At 39.9% G+C, this 21,827-nt stretch overlaps 1 protein-coding gene across 8 annotated transcripts in view; it reads left to right on the top strand.

Annotated features, from left to right (window-relative positions):
• Positions 1-21,827, top strand: part of NELL1 (neural EGFL like 1) — a 273,062-nt gene that overhangs the window by 54,057 nt on the left and 197,178 nt on the right. For all 8 annotated transcript variants that reach the window (XM_030273294.4, XM_041716815.2, XM_072929397.1 and 5 more), the window contains exons 5-10: positions 2,794-2,890; positions 8,948-9,020; positions 9,262-9,344; positions 12,927-13,061; positions 13,899-14,001; positions 17,385-17,458. In XM_030273294.4, coding sequence (XP_030129154.4) covers positions 2,794-2,890; positions 8,948-9,020; positions 9,262-9,344; positions 12,927-13,061; positions 13,899-14,001; positions 17,385-17,458 — 565 coding nt within the window. The remainder of the gene's footprint in view (positions 1-2,793; positions 2,891-8,947; positions 9,021-9,261; positions 9,345-12,926; positions 13,062-13,898; positions 14,002-17,384; positions 17,459-21,827) is intronic.

Raw genomic sequence — 21,827 nt, 5'->3', positions numbered from 1 at the left:
TTTCAGGAGCTGAGGAATTTTCCAGGGAGGGCATTATCAGCCAAAATAATGAATAAAGCTATGCTATATCTACAAAGATGAATTCCTAATATGATAGAGCACTTCAGTGCACATGCTCTCAAGGAGATCATGCTCAAGGACCATGTCAATTCTTTGTTTCTCATTCAGTATTTTGCTGCAGTTTTGCATTTGTGCAGTTCAATTTTGCATGAGGTATGACAGAAGGCCTCTACTTATACTTTAAATTATTGATAGAGACAGTGCATGCAAAAATCCTCTAATTCTCAAAAGCTGCTTTAAAAGAATATCAGCTTGTGCTGCTGTTTGGACAGGTGAAACAGCTCAGCATGGTAATTTTATAGATAGACCTAATTAAATAGTAGAGATAGGAATTTCCTAGAGCTCTGAATGCATCATACGCATGAAATGTGATGAGCTAGGGCTGATGATAATTATAATAAACTTTAGCAGTGAAATTATGAATATTACAAGAAGTCTTCTGACTTGTGCAGTCACATTGTTAAGCTGTAATTTTCATATAGCTATTTTGTTCTTAGGTTTGGGATTTTTTTGTCATTTCTTTAAAAAAAATGTGTTAGACTTTGGTTTTGTTATATATTGCTTCTATTTCATCTTGACAAATGTTTACTTCTTTTTCTGATAAGCAAAAGTGGGTGGGATATATGACACTGTACTTTGACTTAACTTTATAGATATTTCTAGAAGTTCTTTAATACTGGGATGTTATTCTAGGCCACTGCAAATAAATGAATTTTCCAGTAGTGTAATATGGTGGATTTGGCACTGGCTGGACTGGTGCCCAACAAAGTCACTCCATCACTCCCTTCCTCAACTGGACAAGGGAGAAAAGAAAATAATGAAAGGCTTGTGGGTCTATATATGGACAGGGAGAGATCATTCACCTTTTACAGCTGAGGGCAAAACAGGAAATTAGTTTAATTTGTTAAGTTAAATCAGAGTAAGGTAATGAGAAGCAAAATCAAGTACCTTCTGCTCACCCTTTTCTTCTTCCTGTGCTTATTTCACTCCCGATGTTCCTGGGCCTCATCCCACAGATGGCACGGAGTGGGATGGGGAGTGGACCTCCAGGGGGACACCTGCTTCCCCATGGAATGCTGCTCCTGTGCTGGATCTTTCCCCCTCCTTCTGCATTGACCTGGGTGTCTGCAGCGCTGCTCCTCTCACGTGTTCCCAGTCCTCTCCCCAGATGGAATTGCTGCTGCTCAGTAATTTTTCCCCCTTCTCAGAGGGTCATTCCAAAGGCGCTGCCACCATCAGTGATGGACTCAGCCCTGGGCAGTGCCAGGTCCATCCTGGAGGCAGCTGGCCCTGGCTCTGCTGGGTGTGGGGAGGTTCCTAGCAGCTTCTCACAGAAGCCACCCTCGTAGTCCCCTGCTGCCTAACCCTTGCAATACAAACCCAATAGCCAGGGCAACTTGCAACATGAAAAATCACTGATTACACTTTGTGAGCATCTGCACAGACACGTGGAGTGTAATTGTGAAGATAAGTTCAGTTGATTGACTTCTGTTTTAGTTTGGTGTTTGCTTTTCCTATTTGTTTTAAAGCTATAGCTTTAAAGAAAGAAAAATAATTTGACCACAGATAGTTTCGCCTCTTTAAGGTAGGGGTCTTGGCAGCCTCAGAGTCTCTTCTCTTGCCTGACACACTGCTGTGATTACATAGCAATGCATACTCCCTGTAAACCGGACAGTCATAGAAATAGATTTCATCACCTCCTCCATAATTCTTTTTAAGCATGCTATTTTTGTTATGAAGAAGGAAGTTCATGGCTCCCTCTGATGTGACATAGCAATATGAGAAGCCAAGGTCGGTAACTCTGGCCTTGAATTTTTCATGTCCTGAAATGATGATATCATTGTGTTCCTGGAAAAGTTGTTATGGAAACTTCATTACAGCTTTTCTAAAAATAAACAAACAAAACCCCAAGCAAAACCCTTTTAGGACTCCAAATACTTTGTTTATTTAAAAATTGTGTAGCAGCAATTTTTTCATGAGTTAATTTTAGAAATTTGGTATGCAGATTGCTGCAGCCATGTGCAAGTTTAGGCAGTACATAAGGGTTGCTTATGGACATCCTATTACCTGCTGTCACTGTTGGACACCAGGCAGACATAAAGAGGTCCCATTCCGTGCCAGACCTGTGCTAGGGACAGACACAAGGTGGATGTGCAGTACAGACATCACACCCAGCCTGAGGAAATCCAGCAACCAGGGGAGAAAGATCCATGTGCGAGGATGAGGATGAATGACACAGATGTAGATATAGAGGGGAAAAAAAAGGGAGTGGATTGGCATAAAGTTCTTTTGTGAAGTCTGTTCAAAATTCTAACCAGTCTGAAAGCCTCAAAGGGTAGTTGGATTGGGTTGGATCCTGTGTGTGATTGCACATTTCTCTAGGGTAGATTTTGAAAGACAACCCTAGATTAAAATGGTCCCATTTTATTTTTTTTCCCTACTGTGGTGGATTCTGGTGCTGTTATTTCTTTAGTCTAGTGCTGCACAGGTGCACAAGGAGAATTTCAATTTTATGGAGTCTTCATATATTTGTGATTTAAATTTTTTTTCTAATTTTAAAGTTGGAATATACTTTCTTCACCACAGTGCGTGATAAATACTGTGTTTAAGGAAATTTTTTTAGGGCTTTAATTTTTGGTTCTGTTTTCCATCTTTTATTGTTACCTGACTTTGTCAAGGAAGTTTTCAGAGGAAAGAGAAAATTCAAGTAAATGCAATGTCTTCCTTCTACAGGATTTATGAACGTGTCATTGATCCCCCAGAAACGAATCTGACACCTGAAAGCAATTTATGGCTGGGACAGAGAAACAGGAAACATGGTTTCTTTAAGGTAAGCAGATATGAAATGGCACGTGAGGAAGGAAATTAATAATAGTCAACAAGGTACTTCCAATCAATTGTCTTAGACCTGTGAGATGTGCATGAAATTCGGTAGGAACTGTGGACAGTTTGTAAACAGCTTGTTTACAAGGCCATAATTTCTGATATTTATTCCAGTTTTGGGTAGCAAGGCACAGTAGGAGTGTTTATCTGTGAAAGGAGTCCGTGGAGCTGCAAGAGGCCAATCTGCCTATCCTCAGTCTGGGCATGGATTTGTTGCCGAGGTGATTTACCACCCACTCGGTTTCCATGTGGAGCTGTCAGTTCCCAAGACAACTTTACAATTTGCCTCTTTTCTGAGGATGTCTCCTCAAAGTCCCTAGATTTCCAACAAGCTGGGACAATTACGCTGAACTTCTTCCAGCATCAGAGCTCACAATTTTAATTGTGAAACAGAGGGAAAAGCCAACTTTTGACTTAAATGATAGTCTGAGGGTTGCTCTGAACCTACAGTGCATTTCATCCTCCAGCAGCTGAGCTGTCACTGTGAAGTGAAATTGATAGTATTATTTTATTCTACATCTGTTGGTTTTTTACCTCAGCTGCTTCCCACCATTCCACAGATGGTAAACATATGTTTATAGCTACATAGGAAAAGGAAGAAGTTATATTGGAGTCGCCCATCTTAAATCCTTATTTTATGCAGGCAGTCAGAGCCCCAGAATTCTGGGATATTATATGTTTGTAAATTAATATTTCTACATGTTAACACTTTGGAAACAGTAGGGTAGCTAATGATATGCTAATGAGCTGACCATTTTTATTGATCATAATGAAAGCCAACAAGTGCTTTGCTTTGCTTTATGCGTGCTTGAATATTTTACTGACTTTCTTCAGGGCAGAAATATATAATTGGTTGTGGTTTTTTTAATCCTGCATGAGAGTTTCGGAAGTCTTACTTTTTTATGTCTCTCATTGCAAAAACTTGGGATTTTGCCAGTTTGTAAAGAGTACACATCTCTTTCCGTATATTTATATGCTCAGCAGGATTTCCCTTTCTTTTTCAGAGCAATTTGTTTCACTGTTTTAGCATATTAAAAAATAGATATATTTTCCTTAATGTAAACAGAGATCTGCAGGGAAATAAGAGCATTAAAAAAGAATTAGCATTTTTGTATGTGAGTTGGAGCCATGCAAATGTGTGTGAGGAAAAGCAAGCGCGTTACGTGAATAAATTTTTTTGTGCCTTTTGTTATTGATATTGATACTGTTAATTTTCTTACCACTCTTTCCAGTAAATTGTGCCTACCTATAGCTGGGATCTTCACCTTTTGTGCCTCCAGTTCTCAGCTCCATCCTGCCACAGCGGAGAGGGGTAGAGGAATGGGGATGGAGAGGGAGCAGCCTGGGGTTTGGGAGAGTCTCCATGGGGGTACTGATGTGGGGAGTACCATTCCTGAAGCAAGACAGCCTTAATTGGTGGCTAATGTGTGGCAGGAAGGGTGGGAATAACAAGAGTCAGAGCAGGGGGATAATTTATTTGCTTTAAGCACTTGTGGTATTAGGGTGGAGCAGTGGCCTGGCTTGTTGATGGGGATGTGGTGCCTGACCCTGTGTCTGTTCCCTGTTGTGCTCCTCACAAGGGTCTTCTGCAGGGCAGGGAGAGGGATCAGGATTACCTTGCTGCTGATCTGTGATATCTGCTAATGACTTGATAACATCAAGGGCAATGAGAGTTATTTTGGATGTGTGCTCAGTGTTGTTCTCCTACCCTTACCTCAGGCTCTTCTGTGGGGAGTCCATTAATAATCATATCCAGTCTGTGGGGTAAAGAGGTGGGGATGATTTTCCACAGCTTTTCACCCCCTTTTCCTCCTTCAGGCCTGTTAAAACACCTTTTGAGAATTTTAATTCTTGTTTGGATATAAGGAAAGCATGTTCATGTTGCTATGTCTGCTATGTTTTCTCAGTATGGTCTACAGTACCATGTTTAGAATCAGGACAGAGATTTCTAGGAGTGTCATTCAGAGATCTGAGGAGGAATAATCATGAGTTTCATGGAACATGGGAGAAAATGGGCTGGTATTTAGAGAAATTCTCTGCTCTGGTGTTTTGGGATTTCACCCTGAACAGCTGCAGGACTCTGATAAAGTGACACTACTTGCAATAAGAATGCTGGTGGGGGCTCCAGAGTGGAGCAACTCAAGCAAAGGTAAAAATTTTAAAAGGAAAAAAATGGAATTGTTTTTGCTCAAGGACCTGGGTCCACTTGGTGTGTAATTTGTGATTTGGGCCTGTCCTGTCCTCCCTCTTTCTTCTTCCTTATCTCCATGTTCTTGGTGATGTTGGCACTCACAGATTGGTTTAGAGTAGAAAGGCACCATTTAATATAGGTAATAGGCATTGGGGAAAAACTAAACATGTAGCACGTAATGTACCATATAAAAGCAGCAGCCCTGGGTGGGGAGAGAAGAAGAAGTCAGGGGACAGAGAGGATGTCAGGGTGTGTGTGTGCCTCTGCCTGAGCTGTGAGCAAACCACAGCAGCCAGAGAAGAAAATCTTTTAGATAACTTGCAATAAACTGCCTTGAGACCGAACAGCAGAGACTGCTGAGCCTTTCTTTGGAAGCACGGCTTGGAGGAGAGACTTTTCCACCACATGGAACCACCCCTGACCTAGAGTGAGCTCCGGCAAAAAGAAACCTTGGAGAGGTGGCTACTGACTATGGAAATTATACCTGTGATTGTGTATATTCATATGTCCATGTAGTTGGAAGGCGCAGGATCTGGGTGGGACATGAGTGGTATAGAAAATTAAGGGACTGTGGTTTATGAATGATGCTCTCCAGTTCAGTATCCCGCCCCCAAGGCTCTGTCAAATCACACCTAGGTCTCTCTCACTCCTCCTTTCCTTCCCCTTCCCACTGTGGTGGAATGGAGTTCAGAACTAGAGGCACAAAAGGTAAAGGTGATGGGTGTAGATAAGAACAATTTACTGGAAAGAGTGATGAGATAAGAAAATGAACAGTAACAGCAGCAATATTATTAACAAAAGATATAGGAGAATAAAGTATTTACACATTCCTGATAATAGATGGTACTGGATGGCTCCCTCCTCCACATTTTTCTTGACCATAAGGAACTCTTCCTCCATGGAAGAGAGTCCCTTCCCCTGCCTCCTTCGTGGTGTGAGTGCTGTAGAATAATTCCCATGTCCCAGCCATGCTCTCTCCTGGCTACTGCAAAAATTAACTCTGTGCTGGACAGAGCCAGGACAGCCACACAAACTCAGGGTTTGTTTCAGGGCTAAGGGCTGATGATGATCATTATTACCAGGTTAGAAAGCTTAAGAAAATGCAGCTGAAGGGAGAAAAAGATTGGTGCCAGGTATCTATGGAACACACTCTGGGATGGATCTGACTGCTGTCAGGATCTGAATTGTATGCAAAATTTGTTTTATTGCTGAGGAGAACCCTTCCCCCAAGGGTCCCGCCAAAGACCCAGTGCAGCAATGAGCTTATGAATGCCTTGGTGAGAAGGTGATTTAGGTTGCAAGGCAGTAATGTTCATAATTATTAGAGCAGGCTCTATTGATCCTGCTTGTGTCTGGGGATTGTATATGAGGTGCTTGGGAAGCATATTGGTGTTTTTATTGCACGGTATCGTGGATATCATTTGTATAGTCACCTGACTGTAATACTTTTGGACTTTTTGTATGGAGTGAAACTCAGTGTGGTGCTGTGGGCAGGTGTTCAGGGGCCTGGCAAGGCTGCCCTGGGAGGGGAGCTGATGGAGTGGGAATTATTGGCACGGCTTTGCCAGGGCACAGGAGTCCCAGACACTCTGCTGGTGTCACCACGCAGAGCCTTTCCCAGGCCTGGCCAGTGCCACTTGCACAGCTGTGTGGATCATATTATCTCTGTGGGAGAAGCGGGTTTGAAAGGGGATGAAAGGCAGCGGAGGAAATGAAAATGCAGAAGTGGGGAGCTCATGGAATAGATGAGCCTTTTCCCAGAATGTGGGAGGGCTGTTCTGTGCAGTAGATAGCTGAGAAGTGCAATTAACTGGGCTTTTTGCATTATGTCCTCATGGGATGGGCTTGATTTTTAGTGCTGCAGAACCTGAATTTCATCGTGTAGCTGGTAATCTGCCTGCACCAGATGAAGGCTCTTCAAGCTAGCAAGTCCTGATGCTGAGCTGAAGCTTTGATTGTCATTAGCCAAATGTTTTTATTGGTAACATAAAGGTCATATCTGTTTGGGAGGGGAAAAACTGGAAAGATTTTGACCACTGACAAATCTAAGCTTTTGGCAGCCTAGACTTAATGTTGAAGCAGGAATAACCAGAGTTTTTTCATATTCGTTACGATAATTATGGCTGTAATAAGTGTTTGCCTACAATGAAGTCTTTCTATTAAAAAAATACATCAGCAAAATTTCTGCCCTTGGAAAGTTTACTTCTATGTTTGATGAAAATAATTCATTTTCAGATGTTTTATAGACCTAGAACTCATCTATATTAGTGAACTGAAGTTCATGTTCATATGTTATTACATAGTAATATGTTTTCATGTAGCCAGAAATTAAGACACAAAATAGTTGTATTTCCTCTTCAGGCTATGTCTAAATGCAAATCTGTCCAAAAGACAGTAAAGTGACTCTGATGCAGCAAACACATATGAAGATGCACCTAAAGAAAAAAAAGAAAAAAAAAAACTGAAAAATTTTCACCATTCTCTCTGATTGGTGTCTTGTTAGCTAGGCAATGTGGTGTGGTGGAACTTTGTAATCTCATTCACTGTTGGTTGAGCTTTTCACTGTAGAGGCTTAAGTGTTGAAGTGTATTTTTATGCCTCACCTAATTTCTCACTGATGACTGCTGACGGAAAGTATGTGAAATGGCTTTTCAGGATGTTCCATTTCCAGTGACAGTGGTACTTATGGTTTCATTACTCTCATAGGTGAAAAGGTTAATAAATGTATATACTTCTGCAAGAAAGACAGGGTGATCTGATTATCTCTGTTAGTATTTTCAGTTAATATTTGATAATGGGACAGTAAGCAGGAAACAGTGCTTGCTGATTACATTCTGCTCTTTTAACAGATGAGCATGTAAATGTTGCTTGCCTTGCCAGGCTTTAAGGACTATCTGAGGCCTCTGTTTTGGGTTTACGGGTGGCATGTGAGCAATTTGTGATGCCCTTGGTTTGCAGAATTCACCCTATTGCAATTTAACTGAAAACTAAAGCACAATCTGGCAAATCAGTTATTTAATTAGATGATTACTGCCACCATGATAAAAAAATGCTTTGGCATTTTCTGGGCTGCCTGAAGTGTCTGGGGTCCCTCAGGTGTGCAGGGACACTGGGCAGGGACATCTGCTGCCTCCCGTGGGGCTGTCCTGGTTTGGTTCAGGAGCCCCAAAATCCTGCACTGACCTTCTGCCAGCCCTGCACAGAGCATCCCTCTGTCTGCCTGGGCTGGAGGGAGGGTTCAGGAGCCCCAAAAAACCTGCACTGACCTTCTGCCAGCATCTCTCTGTCTGCCTGGGCTGGAGGGAGGGTGGAATTCTGGCTGATGGCACAATTACCCAAACTGCCTGTTGAGATACAGAGCGAGGAGGCTCAATGAAACCAAGCCATGCAAGTGTAAACTTACATCTGGCACTAGGTATTCTCTGTTTGGTGTTTGGTTTCAGTCTTATTTGGCTAAAAAAATAAGGAGTTCTGCTGCGTTTTCTTTCTGTCTTCTGGAAAAGTGTGTCATCGGCTTGAATAATGGATAATATTTCACTGCTTTTTTCACCAGTCTCACTCCATTTAAAGATGTTTAAGCAGCTTATATTGGTGATTACAAAAGAGAAAGCAGTATTATCACTGTAATATTCCAAACACACAGAGAGATAGGAGGAGTTATATTTTGTTCACCTTCAGTTATTTTCCTCACAAGCAGAGTAAGCTGGTAATTTTTTTTTTGTATCCACTGAAGAAATGACTTGTGAAATAGCTTGTACAGATTGAAGTGAATGTTTGTAATCTGTATTACCAGTTTTCTCTTCTTTTGCAAAGGGTGTTATTCAAGATGTGAAAATCATCTTTATACCTAATGGATATATAACACAGTGTCCTAATCTGAATCGCAGTAAGTAGCAATCTTTTTATTGTCTCTATTTTAGATTTTTCAGACAGATTGTATCTTTGCTTTAAAAATAATACTTCCAGGCGTGTTATTTTTGCATGTGCTGACTTCCAGAAGGCAAGAATTCTGTATAAACTGATTGCATTTTATGTTCGGATAAATCTAGTATGATAGATTGTTGTTTATTTATGGGTTATTATGTTTTTCCTTCTTTTCTGTTTCTTTTTAATCTTTCTCTATTGAGCATGCCCAACCTGCAGTGATTTCTTAAGTCTGGTGCAAGGAATCATGGATTTGCAAGAACTCCTGGCAAAAATGACTGCAAAAGTAGGTACCTGAGCTTTTTTATAGTTGCCCATTTCCTTCCTTTCCTCCCATAAGACAAAGATGAGAGTATTTATTTGATATGCCATTTCCTATTCCGTGAAAATTATTCTATATAGTATTCTATAGTAAAGCAAATTCTTTTCTTGCTGTTTGCAGTAGTCTTATGGATACAGCTCTGTGGTTGCTCCTTAAGCTCAATAATGTTTCTGTTGTCTGCTTTATTATTTGCAAGGTAGTGAAAAAATACCCAGAGTCTGATTTTTTTTATTTTTGTAAGAATCCTTAGCTTGATTTCCCTTTTCATGTTGAGGGATAAATGCAGAAACAAGAGTGAAATCCTTCAGCAGTTTCCTTACCATGTGATGCTGTCAGAGGGGGGATGTTTTCTCGTGGGAGGTCCTGTGAAGTCTTCAGGACTGGTGTAATCTCCTTCCTGGGAATTGAAATGAGGCCCCAGAATGAAAATACCTGTGAACCTCTGACTGTGTTGACCTTGATAGCACCTGTGATCAATGGTTTTTATCAGTGTAAAAGTCAGCTCAGCTCCAGGTGATGTGCTGTGGGCTTGGGTTTTGTGGTTTTTTTCTTTCTCCTTTTCCCCCAGCTTTGGGTCAGGAATAGGGTGAATGGGAATCTGCAGTGTTGGGGATTTTTTTTAGTTTGTCTGAAATGTCTGAAGTTTTCTTTAGGTTCTGCTCAGGGAACCTCGGTGTTAAGCCAAGGCCCTTCAGCAAGGCTGTGCTGAAGTTTTGGGATAGGAAACTCTGTTTTAGAGGTGATCAAACACCTGAGCTGTGCTAAAAGGAGAATCTGAACATTTTTTGAGGTTACTGTTGATGATCCATCTGGTTTGTGGTAGAGGGTAGTTAATTGTCTCTTTTGAAACAGCACTTACATGCTAATTACTTAAATCTAAGTGCAGATGCAACCAACCTTAGATTGATGCCCTTACTCTCAGTGTAGTCACTGTAGGAATTTCCAAAACAGGATTTGCATGGCAGTGCTGCTTGTTTAAAAAAAATTGACACCTTTTAATGCACTGCCTTCAAAGGCTCTTTCCCTTCCCAATAGGAAAGGGCAAACTGTTTTTTGGAGAGTGTGTGTGTTATGCTGGCAATCCTCTTACTCAGCTGACATGCTTTGGACAGGCTGGATCCAGATGAAAAATGTGCAGCTTTTAGTTCAGTTTTCTGCTTGTGTTATGAAAGGGAGGCAATTATTTTGAGCCCTGCTGGTGGTATGAGCAAGTTCCAATTATGCAGTGCACTGAGTAACTTGCTTTCTCTGGTGTTAATTATATTTTTGCTTGCTAGTACTTTATGAGGGGAAGCAAATAACATAGTATTTGCACTGCAAAGACTCTGCACTTTCATAAAGTGGTGCTGGCATGATCCTTCATTGCAAATTCCTTTTCTGTTACAGCAGTCCACTAACTGCTTTGTTGCAGTCGTTTCCTGTTGTTCAGGCAAAATTCATGCAACAGGAAAGGAATTAACTTGGTAGAAAAGTGCAAGTTAAAAACGGGGTCTGGAGAGAGGCATATCTGCCTTTTAAGTCCTAGCCACAATAGCCAAGAGTTACTAATGTAGACACAGGTGTGTTTTGTGGGATTTTGAAGGGCTTTGCAGAGATCCTGTCTGGCCTGGCATGTGGTCAGAGAAGGGCTCACTAATGTACAGCAGCAGCATCCCAGCTCCTGGTAAAAGCCAGGGAATCTCAGGAAAACGGGAAACTGGACAGGACAAATGCAGATGTGAACCAGTGTGGTTAATCAAACGTTCTCCCTTTATTCGAGATAAGATGGTAGTTTATATAAGCTTCTACATAGTTTACAGAAACAAAGGCATTCTGATTGGCAAGCTAACATTGTTTACCTTTTCCTTAAAATGGCCTACACCTTACACTATAAAACCTATACTAATTCACACCCAGACAGCCCAGTGGTCCCCGTCACACCTTAATACTATTTCTATCTGTGCCACAAGCTCTGAATTTCCAACTGCGTGAAGGCCTCACAAGGCCCAAATCTGAGGCTGAGACTGGAGTAGCTCAGATCTCATAACTCATGTCCTCTTTCTCTCAAAAATGCTGCAACACCTGGTCCTGCACCAGGAGATGCAGAGCACGGACAAGATGTTTTCAAAAAGTGTCTTGGTGTCTCGTTGTTGCTTTTAGGCTCCACCGTACTCAGATTTCAGCTCCTCTCTCAATCTCTGTTTGGTTACAGCTGTATCACAGCACTGAATAGAGGAGCAAGTGTTGTTTGCCATGAGTGTGTATGTGCAGTTTATAGAAATTCAAATTATGGAGGCTCAGGGCTGGGAAAGAAACATCCAGCTACTGGTTTCAGGCGCCAATAATTTTAGTAGCTGTGCAAGTTGTGCAGAATGAAAGCAGGAAAGGGAGGCTCCCTGGTGCTTGGGCTGTACCTCTGCTGAGCCTGGTGGGCCTGGGGTGGCACACAGGGTCTGTGTCAGTGGTCCACCAGAGCCCTGGCTATGGCAGATTGCCACGGAGTGCTATGAAAGGAGCATTTCATCATGACTTGTAGCAAGATAACCACCCTTACACCCTCTTCCTACCCGTGTTTTGTGAAGACACAGCTTTTAAAGACTAATAAATCCTAGCTTTTAAAGCATATTTTATTTTTTGTCATAATTTGAGTTAAATTCTGAATCTCTCCAGTAGATGTGTTCAATTGATTTAATTTAGTGTCTTTAAATAGAGACGCACTGTATGTCAGGGTGTTACAATCTGGCTAAAATGTTAATTTGCTGCTGGAGAAAAGGGTTGTGTTGCATTGCAGCATTCCCCACTGCTGGGCTAGAGTACTGTTCGTTCCTCTAAGTGCAATGGCTAAAATAATTCACGTGGCTTTAACAAGCCACTGAAATCAGTCTGAGCATCTCCTGCACTTCTTTTAGTGGAATGAATTTTTTTTGGTAAATTATGAGCCTCCACTAGGGTGTGCTTTGTATTCACATGTGTTTGTTACGTGAAGACTTCCAGCACAGAAATTTCTACTGAGTCTTTCCTTGCTGGAAGTCAAAAAGGTTCAAGCTTGGCTTTGATTAAAGTCAAGAAAAATCAAGCACTTGGCTTCATTTATAGACTAGGCAATCTGGTTTATTTACATTGTGGGTTTATACAGCCAGGGATACTTCCATGAATCACAAAATTTTGGGTTTTTTTTTTAATTTCTTGTATTTATTTTGCCAGGAAAAAAAAAATTGAACAGAAGACTGTCATCTTTCAGCTATTTGCATGGGCAGGAAAGGAATGCACATATTTACTGCTAAATATTAAGCTTCTATTTCTGTTGTAACAACAAGGAGTGTTCAGAGCTAGTCAAAAGCCCAGGGTTTGCTCCAGGAGCATGGTTGCTCCATTGTTCACAGTGTGGGATTGACCATGTGCTAACTCTGAGGAATAGGGTTAGTTTTTTACCTGCTGATTTTCTGATTCAGCATTTCAAAGGTTGTGGTCAAAGTTGGTTTTGCTAAAAATAAGTGTACTGGTTTTTGCTTTTTAAAATAATGTGTTTGAATTGCAGAAGTCTCATCAAGTTAATTTCATTTATAGTTAAATTATGCAGAAACAAGACTGAGTCAATTGGAAGATTGTCATTGTGAGAAGACTTGTCAAGTAAATGGATTGATCTACAGAGACAAAGACTCATGGGTTGAAGATGATCACTGCAGGAATTGCACATGCAAAGTAAGCATTTCTGAAGAGTTTGAATGATAGGATCTAATGAAAATGTGAAAATGGCCCTTGAATACATAATGTTCACTCTGAGAATTACTGTGGTTTTAGTATGTGTCTAGTGGCAGCATGGGCAATAGAGGGGGGAAATGGTAAAACAAATAAAATTTTGACATTTCTTATTTGCAAGCTTCATACATAAAATCTGCCTTCCCTTGACAATGCTTTCTTACTTGTTCTAATTATAGCTGTGAGGACTTTGTGGTTTTGGGGTGAAGGAGTGGCATTGTCTGTGTTTGGTTTTGAATTGTTTTCACTGCAGTAGCTTTTCAAAAAGGAGGCTTTATCTTAATAGTATTCATAGATGCTTAGTTGCATCTTGCATGGTAACAACTTGCAGATTCGTTTTCAGCATTTATCAGGCTGAAAAATACAAGGGACAGAAAGAGGATTAGTATGCAAAACTTGTATCTTTGAAATTATTTGATAAATATCTGAAGAGAGCCTTTGTTTGCTCAGGAAAATAGAAGCCTGATTGTTAAAAAAACTCCAAGATGATAGGAACAGCATACAGAAAGCAGAGCTCATGTTCTTGACTTATGTTTTCCAGTTAATGTATTTTGCTCTGGGTTTGGGGGTAAAACCAGTAATATGTATCAAAATACTGAAGGCAGTACACCTTCAGCTGCACTTTGATTAATTTTGTAGTTGGATGGGATTAAATCTGTTACTAAAGTTTTGTGATCCAGAATGGTGTTTTCATTTACTTAGATAGTCCTTAGTGTTTTGTGTGAAATACGCACTCGTTGCACAGCAGTGGTTGAATTTTGTGCTGACCCCTTTGCTCAGGGCGGAGCTGTGGAGTGCCGGAGGATGTCCTGTCCCCCTCTGGAGTGTCCCCCCGATGCCCTGCCCGTGCACGTGGACAGCCAGTGCTGCAAGGTGTGCAAGGGTGAGTGCACCACACTGACCTGGCTGCTTTGCCTTCTGTTCCAGCAGAGTTCACTTGGACCTCTAGTAATGGTTTCCAGAGGTCCTGGTGGTTCAGGTAACGTGAGGCATAGCGGCAAACACTATGACTGTATGAATGTAAACTTCACATTTAGGAAGAAAATAAATAATTGCTGAGAAATGAACAAGCATTACAAATTTCTGAGGTACTATATCTGCCTATTGTTAGTGTAAAATTATTCATCCTGTTGGGAAGACTGACTTGGCTCCAGTTGGTGTCTCCTCTTGATGCTGAGGAGCATCAAGTCTATAATCTGAACTTTCTTTTGTGATAAGTAGCTAACCAAGCTGTTATCTTTTTGCCTATCTTTTATTTAGAGTTAAAAGACCGTTCTTTAAAATAAACATGACAGTATATCAGACCCTGGCTTAATATTGCTGTGTGGAGCCGTAGTTTGCTGTAATTAATTTCCAAATAAATTAATGAGAAGAAAGAAAAGCTAAGTACATTTTGTGATTGGTATTATTATCAGCTTTCAGTTCCTTTTACAGGGAATGAAAGCTGTTAAGTAACATTCACAGAAGGAATATTCAATATTGGTTACTTTAATAGTAGTAAAAGGAACAAAGACAATTTTTATGTATGAAAATTTTAGCTGTATACTAATGCCAGTCCTACCTTAAGCACAAATTCTTTTTCCCCTGATCTGTTCTGGAAGATGCGTAAATGTCGTGCATGAGCTTTTCAATAATTTATTAGGACAGGGATGTTGAATTATTTTGGGATTTATTAGGAAAATAATAACACTTTTTTAGCATTCTGTCACCCTTCCTCAGTCATTGAATTCATTAGTTCCTTGCACAAATATCCTTTAGCTGTGATCTTGCACTTGCTCTTGTTTCTCATATAATCTCATTTCTCTCATATGTCAGCATGAATATTCTGCATACTAAAAGATGTTCATGAACAGAGTACTTGGGTGGTAAAGTGGCCATGCTGGCCTGTATTATTTGTCTCAAAATATTTTTATTCATAACACTGGAAGTCTAGGAAGTTCTTTCATGAAACTGGATGTATGCACAAGAGTCAAAATGTGACACAAAGAAATTGCAAGGTACAAAATTGCAGATTCAGTGTATGCCCTCATGAGTAAACTGTTCCTGTTCTTTGTAATGGGAAGATGAACAATCAAACTTGCCTTTTGTCAGTGATTGGCACAAACTTGACTCGTTATTCTGACAAGAGCTCGGTGTGTCAGTCAATGGGAAGAGACGTATGGAAGTTGATTGAAATTGATTGTAAATGCCAGCTCCTTGACAAAATGATGTGCTAGGACCAGAGTTAGTCACCTCTAGGTAGATAGTAGTAATTGCAGAGGTTTTCCAAAGAGCTGCACTGCAGGTGTTATTTTCTCTGTGCTTTTTCTATTTAGCTCTGATAGAACCATCAGTTGTAATTTGCTGTCTCTAGGGATTATTGAACGGTTGAGTTATTGAACGCTTTCCCATCTTAGCTAAGGGTTAATGAGCAAAGCTCTAATGTCTGATATGTTAAGGGGTTTAGGCAGTTCAGTTTTGATCCCTGCCACCTTGTGTTAGCATTTAAAATAATATTTGGCAAAAGACTATAATTTTAGATATAATTTTTCTGAATCGTACGTTAACTTGCTTTCCAGTGTGTCCATTCTTTTGTTAAAAGCAGTCATGGCAGGAAAACAGAAAGAAGGAAGGAATGTCTGTATTTCAAATTCTCCTAAAAATAGTTACGGGGATTCCTAATTTAAACAAAGCTGCTTCATCTGAAGTTTTCTTCAGAAGTGAGATCACAACAAGGCAGGCATAAAAACTAGGGCAGCTTTTGAAAAACAAAGAAAACTAGGATGCCAAGAGGAAGATGCCTTTTTAAAATGCTTTAGTGATGAAAACTGTGTTAGCCTGTAAATCGTAAATCACTTTTTTTTTTTCAAGAAATGAGCATTTTCACAAAGAGTCATTAGAAGCAAATTTATGTCTGAAGGTTCATGAAGATTGATCTAGCAATCTCTTCTGCTTAAAATTTGGGAATCAATCTGGCTGTGACAGTTGCTGCTGTGGAACTATTGGCATCACCTGTCAGGGGGACACACCTGTGAGTGCTTCCCTTACCTGGGCACTCAGGAGGGAAATTCAGGTGGAGCAGTCCTAAATAGGGTGTGTCTTTTGGGAACAGACTGCTCTGAACACTTGCACCGTGCAAGTAGCTTGACTCTCAAAACTTTAAAGCACTGTTCAGTTGCAGCACAGAATTCACACCTTTTAGCTTTCCTTTCAGGGTCACAGGTCAGACTTTTAGTGGCCAGGTAGAGAAAGAGCTGAAATTCCACAGCAGAAAGTTATTTTGTCAGTGTCTATCATTGATCTAGTTTGTAATGTAGGGCACTTTGATAGTGGATACTGGATTTGTGTGAGATCATAACAGTCCAGCTGCTCTCTTTAATTGATGGATTTACTGTCCTTCTCTGGAACTGGAATTTAGACATGAGGACATTGGGATTTAGTTGCATGGGGACTGTGATAATTCTGTTCATAATTGACCAAGCTGTTTGCTGCTGTGGCCCTGATGCCCGTTGCCTTCTTTCTGGTGGCAGTAGTCCCAGGCTAGGTGACTTTGCCGTGGAGTGAGTGAGGAATGATCACTTTCCTCCTCTCTGTTCCAGTCTGTTGGTTCATTTGTGGAGCCACTTATCTTTGGCAGAAGGGTCAAAACTTCAGACAAGAGTTTTGCAGTAGGAGTTCTCAGTTTCCTGGGAAAATCCTACATATTTCATGTGTGCCTGAAGAATATTTTCCTGGAATAGATTTTTGCAGTTTGTTGATTCAGTAGTCATTCACTGCATCCAATCTGTTCATGCAGTCCTCCAGTAAGCTGAAGAGTTCACCTTTGTGCCCACAAAAAATGTGAAGGCTTAATTGAAATCTGTGCTTGCATTATTCTTGTGATGAACTGGACACTGATAAATGTCTCCTGTTCTTTAAGTGAGTCATGAGGACCTCTAGTAACACAAATACTGTAACTACACAATACTGGTAGTGAAAATATTTTCTATTGAATGGGGTTATTTAGTCCAGGATATAATTTTTATGCTCCTATTCCCTCTCTTTAGTTTGGGTAAAGAGGCTACTTTCTCTTAAAATAAATTTATTGTTCATTACTTTCTGTAATTATATGACTGATATAATGACTGACTGACTTCTGATGGAAACAAAATGAATCCTATTTTTAGTGTATTGATATTTTTTTAGTGTATGTGAATACTGGTTTTACTTCTTCGTTATACCTTGCATTTATTTGCTGCTTAAATACTGATTTAATTAATTTTTAATCTCCCTCCTCTCAAATTACAGCAAAGTGTATCTATGGAGGCAAAGTGCTAGCAGAAGGTCAACGAGTATTAACCAAGAGCTGCAGGGAATGTCGAGTAAGTTTCAGTTGTATAAACCTTTCCTGTTTTTAAATGTATCTGTGGTGTGCAGAAGTGACAGTGAAAAAATAGTGCATTTCTTTAGGCTTCCTTCATGCAAATGTGACATCTGTTGTCTTGAAAAAGGTGACCTTGAAGTCACTGAAAGCCACAAATATGAAAACAAGGCAGGAATATGACCCTTGCAGGATAAAAAAAATAGGGCAAAATGATTTGGAAGAATGTTTTCTCTTATCTCTGCTTTCATGAGCTTTAGAAAAAAGTAACAGCCTCTTGAGCAAATTACTTATTTCAGCCAAATTGCTAAAATTTGAAGCAACCTTCTTGTTATATTGTGTGGGTTACTCTATATTTTCCCTAGTATTGTTCAAACTATATATAGCTCTTCTAATAATTGAGGTAAATTACAGAGTATTGGAGAGAACTGAATTCTTTTTAGCAAATTCATGGCATTTGGGCTATGATAGTAAGTATTTAAGAGCACAGGTGGAGGGAAGCTGTGTTAGATCCATTCAGGGAGTGTTGGTGGATGTGCATTGGAAAAGATTACAGTGATCTGGTTATTGTTGTGCTTGGAGCTCTGTGTATGGAGTAGCAATTTTATTTTCACTAATGGAAATGGACAATAGCTGGTTGCAGATGTTGTGAAAACAACTTGTTATGCAGAATTACTTTGCTGTTGTTACTGTTGAGCTGTATGGGGTGCTCAGCACTGCTTATCCAAATTCGTGGGCAAGGTTTTTGCCTTGAAAGGAAGACTAAGATGCCTGTTATTTATAAGATGACATAGAATGTTTATTGAGAGTGAAAGTACATGTATAAAATGAGAACAGGAGTGAAGCCAGAGAGGGTGATCTGAATTACATCTGTGGGACTTCTCTGTGCTATAAATCAGAGTGTTATATTCATCATTAGGAGTATGATAATTGATTCAGGAAGATTAAAAGCAAATACCAGCCATCAAATAACTATCATTAGGAATGAGTAAAATAATGAAAACTGCTTTTGTATTTAGCTTATTTTTAAAAGGAAAATGATATGGCAATGTTAATTACAGTAACATTGCAGTTGGTATTTGCATCTTAATTGACAGAATTGATAAATATTCAAAATGGCATCTGTGAATGGTGCACCATAAAAAAAATGTATTCAGAATGACCTAACCACTGCCCAATGGCATTTTTTTAATCACAAGCTCACTTAACCTGGGGGTAAAAATCTGCTTGTGTTTCCACAGATTCCACAGGTAGGTAGCCGAGTGAGAGAAGCTGTAGCTGAAAGTTTGCCTTTCAAATTTATTCTTTAACCAAAATAGATTTCAATTAGATTTAACTTATAAATTAGATTTAACTTATGACCTGAAAAGTTCACTGCCTATGAATACATGCAAGAGGGATCCAACCAGCTTGGGTTACTCCAGCTTGTTTGATGCATTCCTTCAGAAAAACCCCAACAAATGGAAGTTCTGTCCATACCTGTGCTTCAACAAAACATTAAACCTCACTGGCCTGGGGAGAGTTTCTAAGAGGGTGCTTGCATCAGTTTCTGTGGGCTGGTGTGTCTCTGGCAGGAGGTTAATTCAATATTTCTTCAGCATGCCCTCCTAAGTCTGACCTGTTTGTCCACTGCCTCAGCTGGGAATGCTCCCTGGATGGAGGATGAAGGATGGGTCAGACTGTGGCTGTGTCATTGTTTTCTGTCCCATGTGGTGTTGTATGAAAAAAGGAGGGACTCTGTAATAGGGTAGGACCGTACAAAATTTGATATGGTTTAATTTTCCAGACTTGAAAAACTGACACCAAGTTTCAAAAGCTGCTGATCCATGAAGGAGTACAGTGGAGGGTACACATCAGTGTAATAGTGTTGATAAAGATGACTTTAAAGTCTTTGTGTCTGTAAAGGAGGATATATTTGTAAGTGGAGTAATGTCAAAAAGATTAACTTGAAATTTCACATTTCAATTTTTATTTGAAGATAGATTTCTTATTCTTTGCCTAAGTACTGATCCAAACTTAAGAGGCTTTTAACTTGTATTGATTTTTCCATCTAAAAAAAAAAAAATACTACTACTGCTGGATCCAGCTAGATCAAAGATTTTCTTTATCAGGCTGAGAGGCCTTTTTTTTTTAATTTTCAAAACTAATCCAGACTAAAAATATTTATGATGCACATCCTCTTAACCATAAACACAGATGTTACTCATGAACAACCATTCCCAGCTGGAATCCTGCCCACAAACACTCTTAAGATGAATCTACAATGACAAAAAGAGCACACAGGTACTTTTAACAATCACAGAACAGTTCAGATTTGCAGGGACCTCTGGGGGTCATCTTGTCCAGCTTTCTGCTTGAGCAGGGTTACCTGGAGCCAGTTGTCCAGGTGGCTTCTGTGTCTCCAAGGATGGAGACTCCACAGCTGAGAAGAGCCTGGCTGCATCCTCTTGGCACCTTTCCTTTGGGTATTTATGTGTCTGTAGGATCCCCTCTGAGCCTTCTCCTCTCCAGCCTTTCTTCCTGTGAGATGCTCCAGTCTATTATTTATCCTCATGGTGCATGGCTGATCTCTCCCAGCTTTTCCATCTCTTTCTTGTAGTGAGAAGGCCAGAAAATGCAAGTGTGTATGAGCTTTTGATAACTGCACTTTTCTGCATTCAATAAGTGTTTGAATTTTTTTGTTTGTTGGTTTGTTTAGTTTTTTTTTTTTGGTTTTTACTCATATGGTGATGTGGGCCATTGAATGTCAGTGGAAAGATTTTTATAACTTTTCTTGGAGTGGGAATTTGCAGTTGATCAGCTGCCTGTGAATGACATGGTGCCTGCTCATAAACAGATGACATGCTTGACAGCAAAGGGTACAAAAATAAATGCCTCTTCATTAATGCTGGGAGCAGGCAGTCACAGTGTGCCATGCAAGATGGAATGGACAGGGCCCACAGCTTTCAGGAAGGCTGACTAAAAAGTTTTTTGTGAAAAAGACAAGGAACGATGTGCTTCTTCAGAGTGACAAGTAAGGCTGCTGCTTGAAACTGTGTCCTAAGAGACTGATCAATTCCAGATTGTTGTGGCTCAGGAGATACTCCTGGGTGTGGTGAGCACATCTCTCACTGTCCTGGCTGGGATGGAGAGGAGATCTGGTGGCACAAAAGGGAATGGTCATGGTCGAGATGAGAACAGTTTACTGGAGCCAGCAAGGACATAAGAAAATAAACAGTAACAGCAATAATAGTGATTGCAAAGGATACAGGGAAGAGGTGATTGATTCACAGGGATCAACAAAACCCAGCTGCTCCCTCTTGACCCCACCAGCCCCACCTCAGGGTTTGGCGCTGTAGAAAAACCTCCTGTCCTGGCCATGACCCTCCTGGCTACTGCAGGGATCAACCCTGCCTTGTCCAGAATTAGGGCAGAGATAAATTCAGACAGGAAAAAAAAAAAAAAAAAACAAACACGAAAATAGCCTTATCTGAAATCTTGAAAATCATTTTCAAAGCCGATCATGTGAAATGAGCTGTTTGTTGTTCAGATTTTCAATGCATGTCACTGATTAGGCTTACATCCAATCCTTTTTTAAATATACTTACCTTGATAATTACAAGAAATTTAATTATCTTGTTGTAAATTTTTGACTCCAGATCTCATTCTTTGTGGATCGTTATGTCACAACTGAAGCTTGATATATTTATTCCAGAAAAAATGTCTTTTTGACATCTATTTCTATTCACATTCTATGACTGCTACATATGTGAATTGAATATAAAAAGGAATAATTTTTCTAAGGCTGCCTGAAGCAATAATTCTGAAGTGTGAACTCTTCTTACTTATCTCAGTGGATAAAATCTGAAATCTGATGATGATAATTCTTATAATTGGATCTATACTAGCTTATAACAAATTGATTTTAACACAAAGAATACTCAACATGGAAATGTTTTAATTGTTTTAAAACTTAATTACAAATAAGTTTAATTTGTTTTCCCAAGATGCAAATTCTTCAGAAAATAGAAGACTTAAGGAAATAAAATCTTACTGTCATTAAATTAATGTAATTCTCAATTTGTGTTGTTTTATCTCCTCATGAGCCACTAAAGAAGCAGTAAGCTTGGAATAAATTTGTCTTTAGCTTTTTGACTCATCCTGACATGCATTTGACTTTCATACCATTTCTTGCCATATCTTTCTGGCCAGATTTATTGTCAGTTACCACTTTTTGTCGGTGTGCTGACATCCTTTACTCTTTCTGCTGTAATTGTCCTGTCTGAGCTTAAACAGGCAGTGAGTTACAGCCAGAGCTTTCCTAGCTGGTTGTTTGATAAGGTGATAATAAGTGATGGCTCAGTGTCTGGTACTTTTATCACCTTTGATCC

Source organism: Taeniopygia guttata, chromosome 5, assembly GCF_048771995.1.
Source record: "Taeniopygia guttata chromosome 5, bTaeGut7.mat, whole genome shotgun sequence".
NCBI lineage: Eukaryota > Metazoa > Chordata > Aves > Passeriformes > Estrildidae > Taeniopygia > Taeniopygia guttata.
Note: the sequence above shows the minus strand (reverse complement) of the source record. Positions and strands in the feature narration are given on the sequence as shown.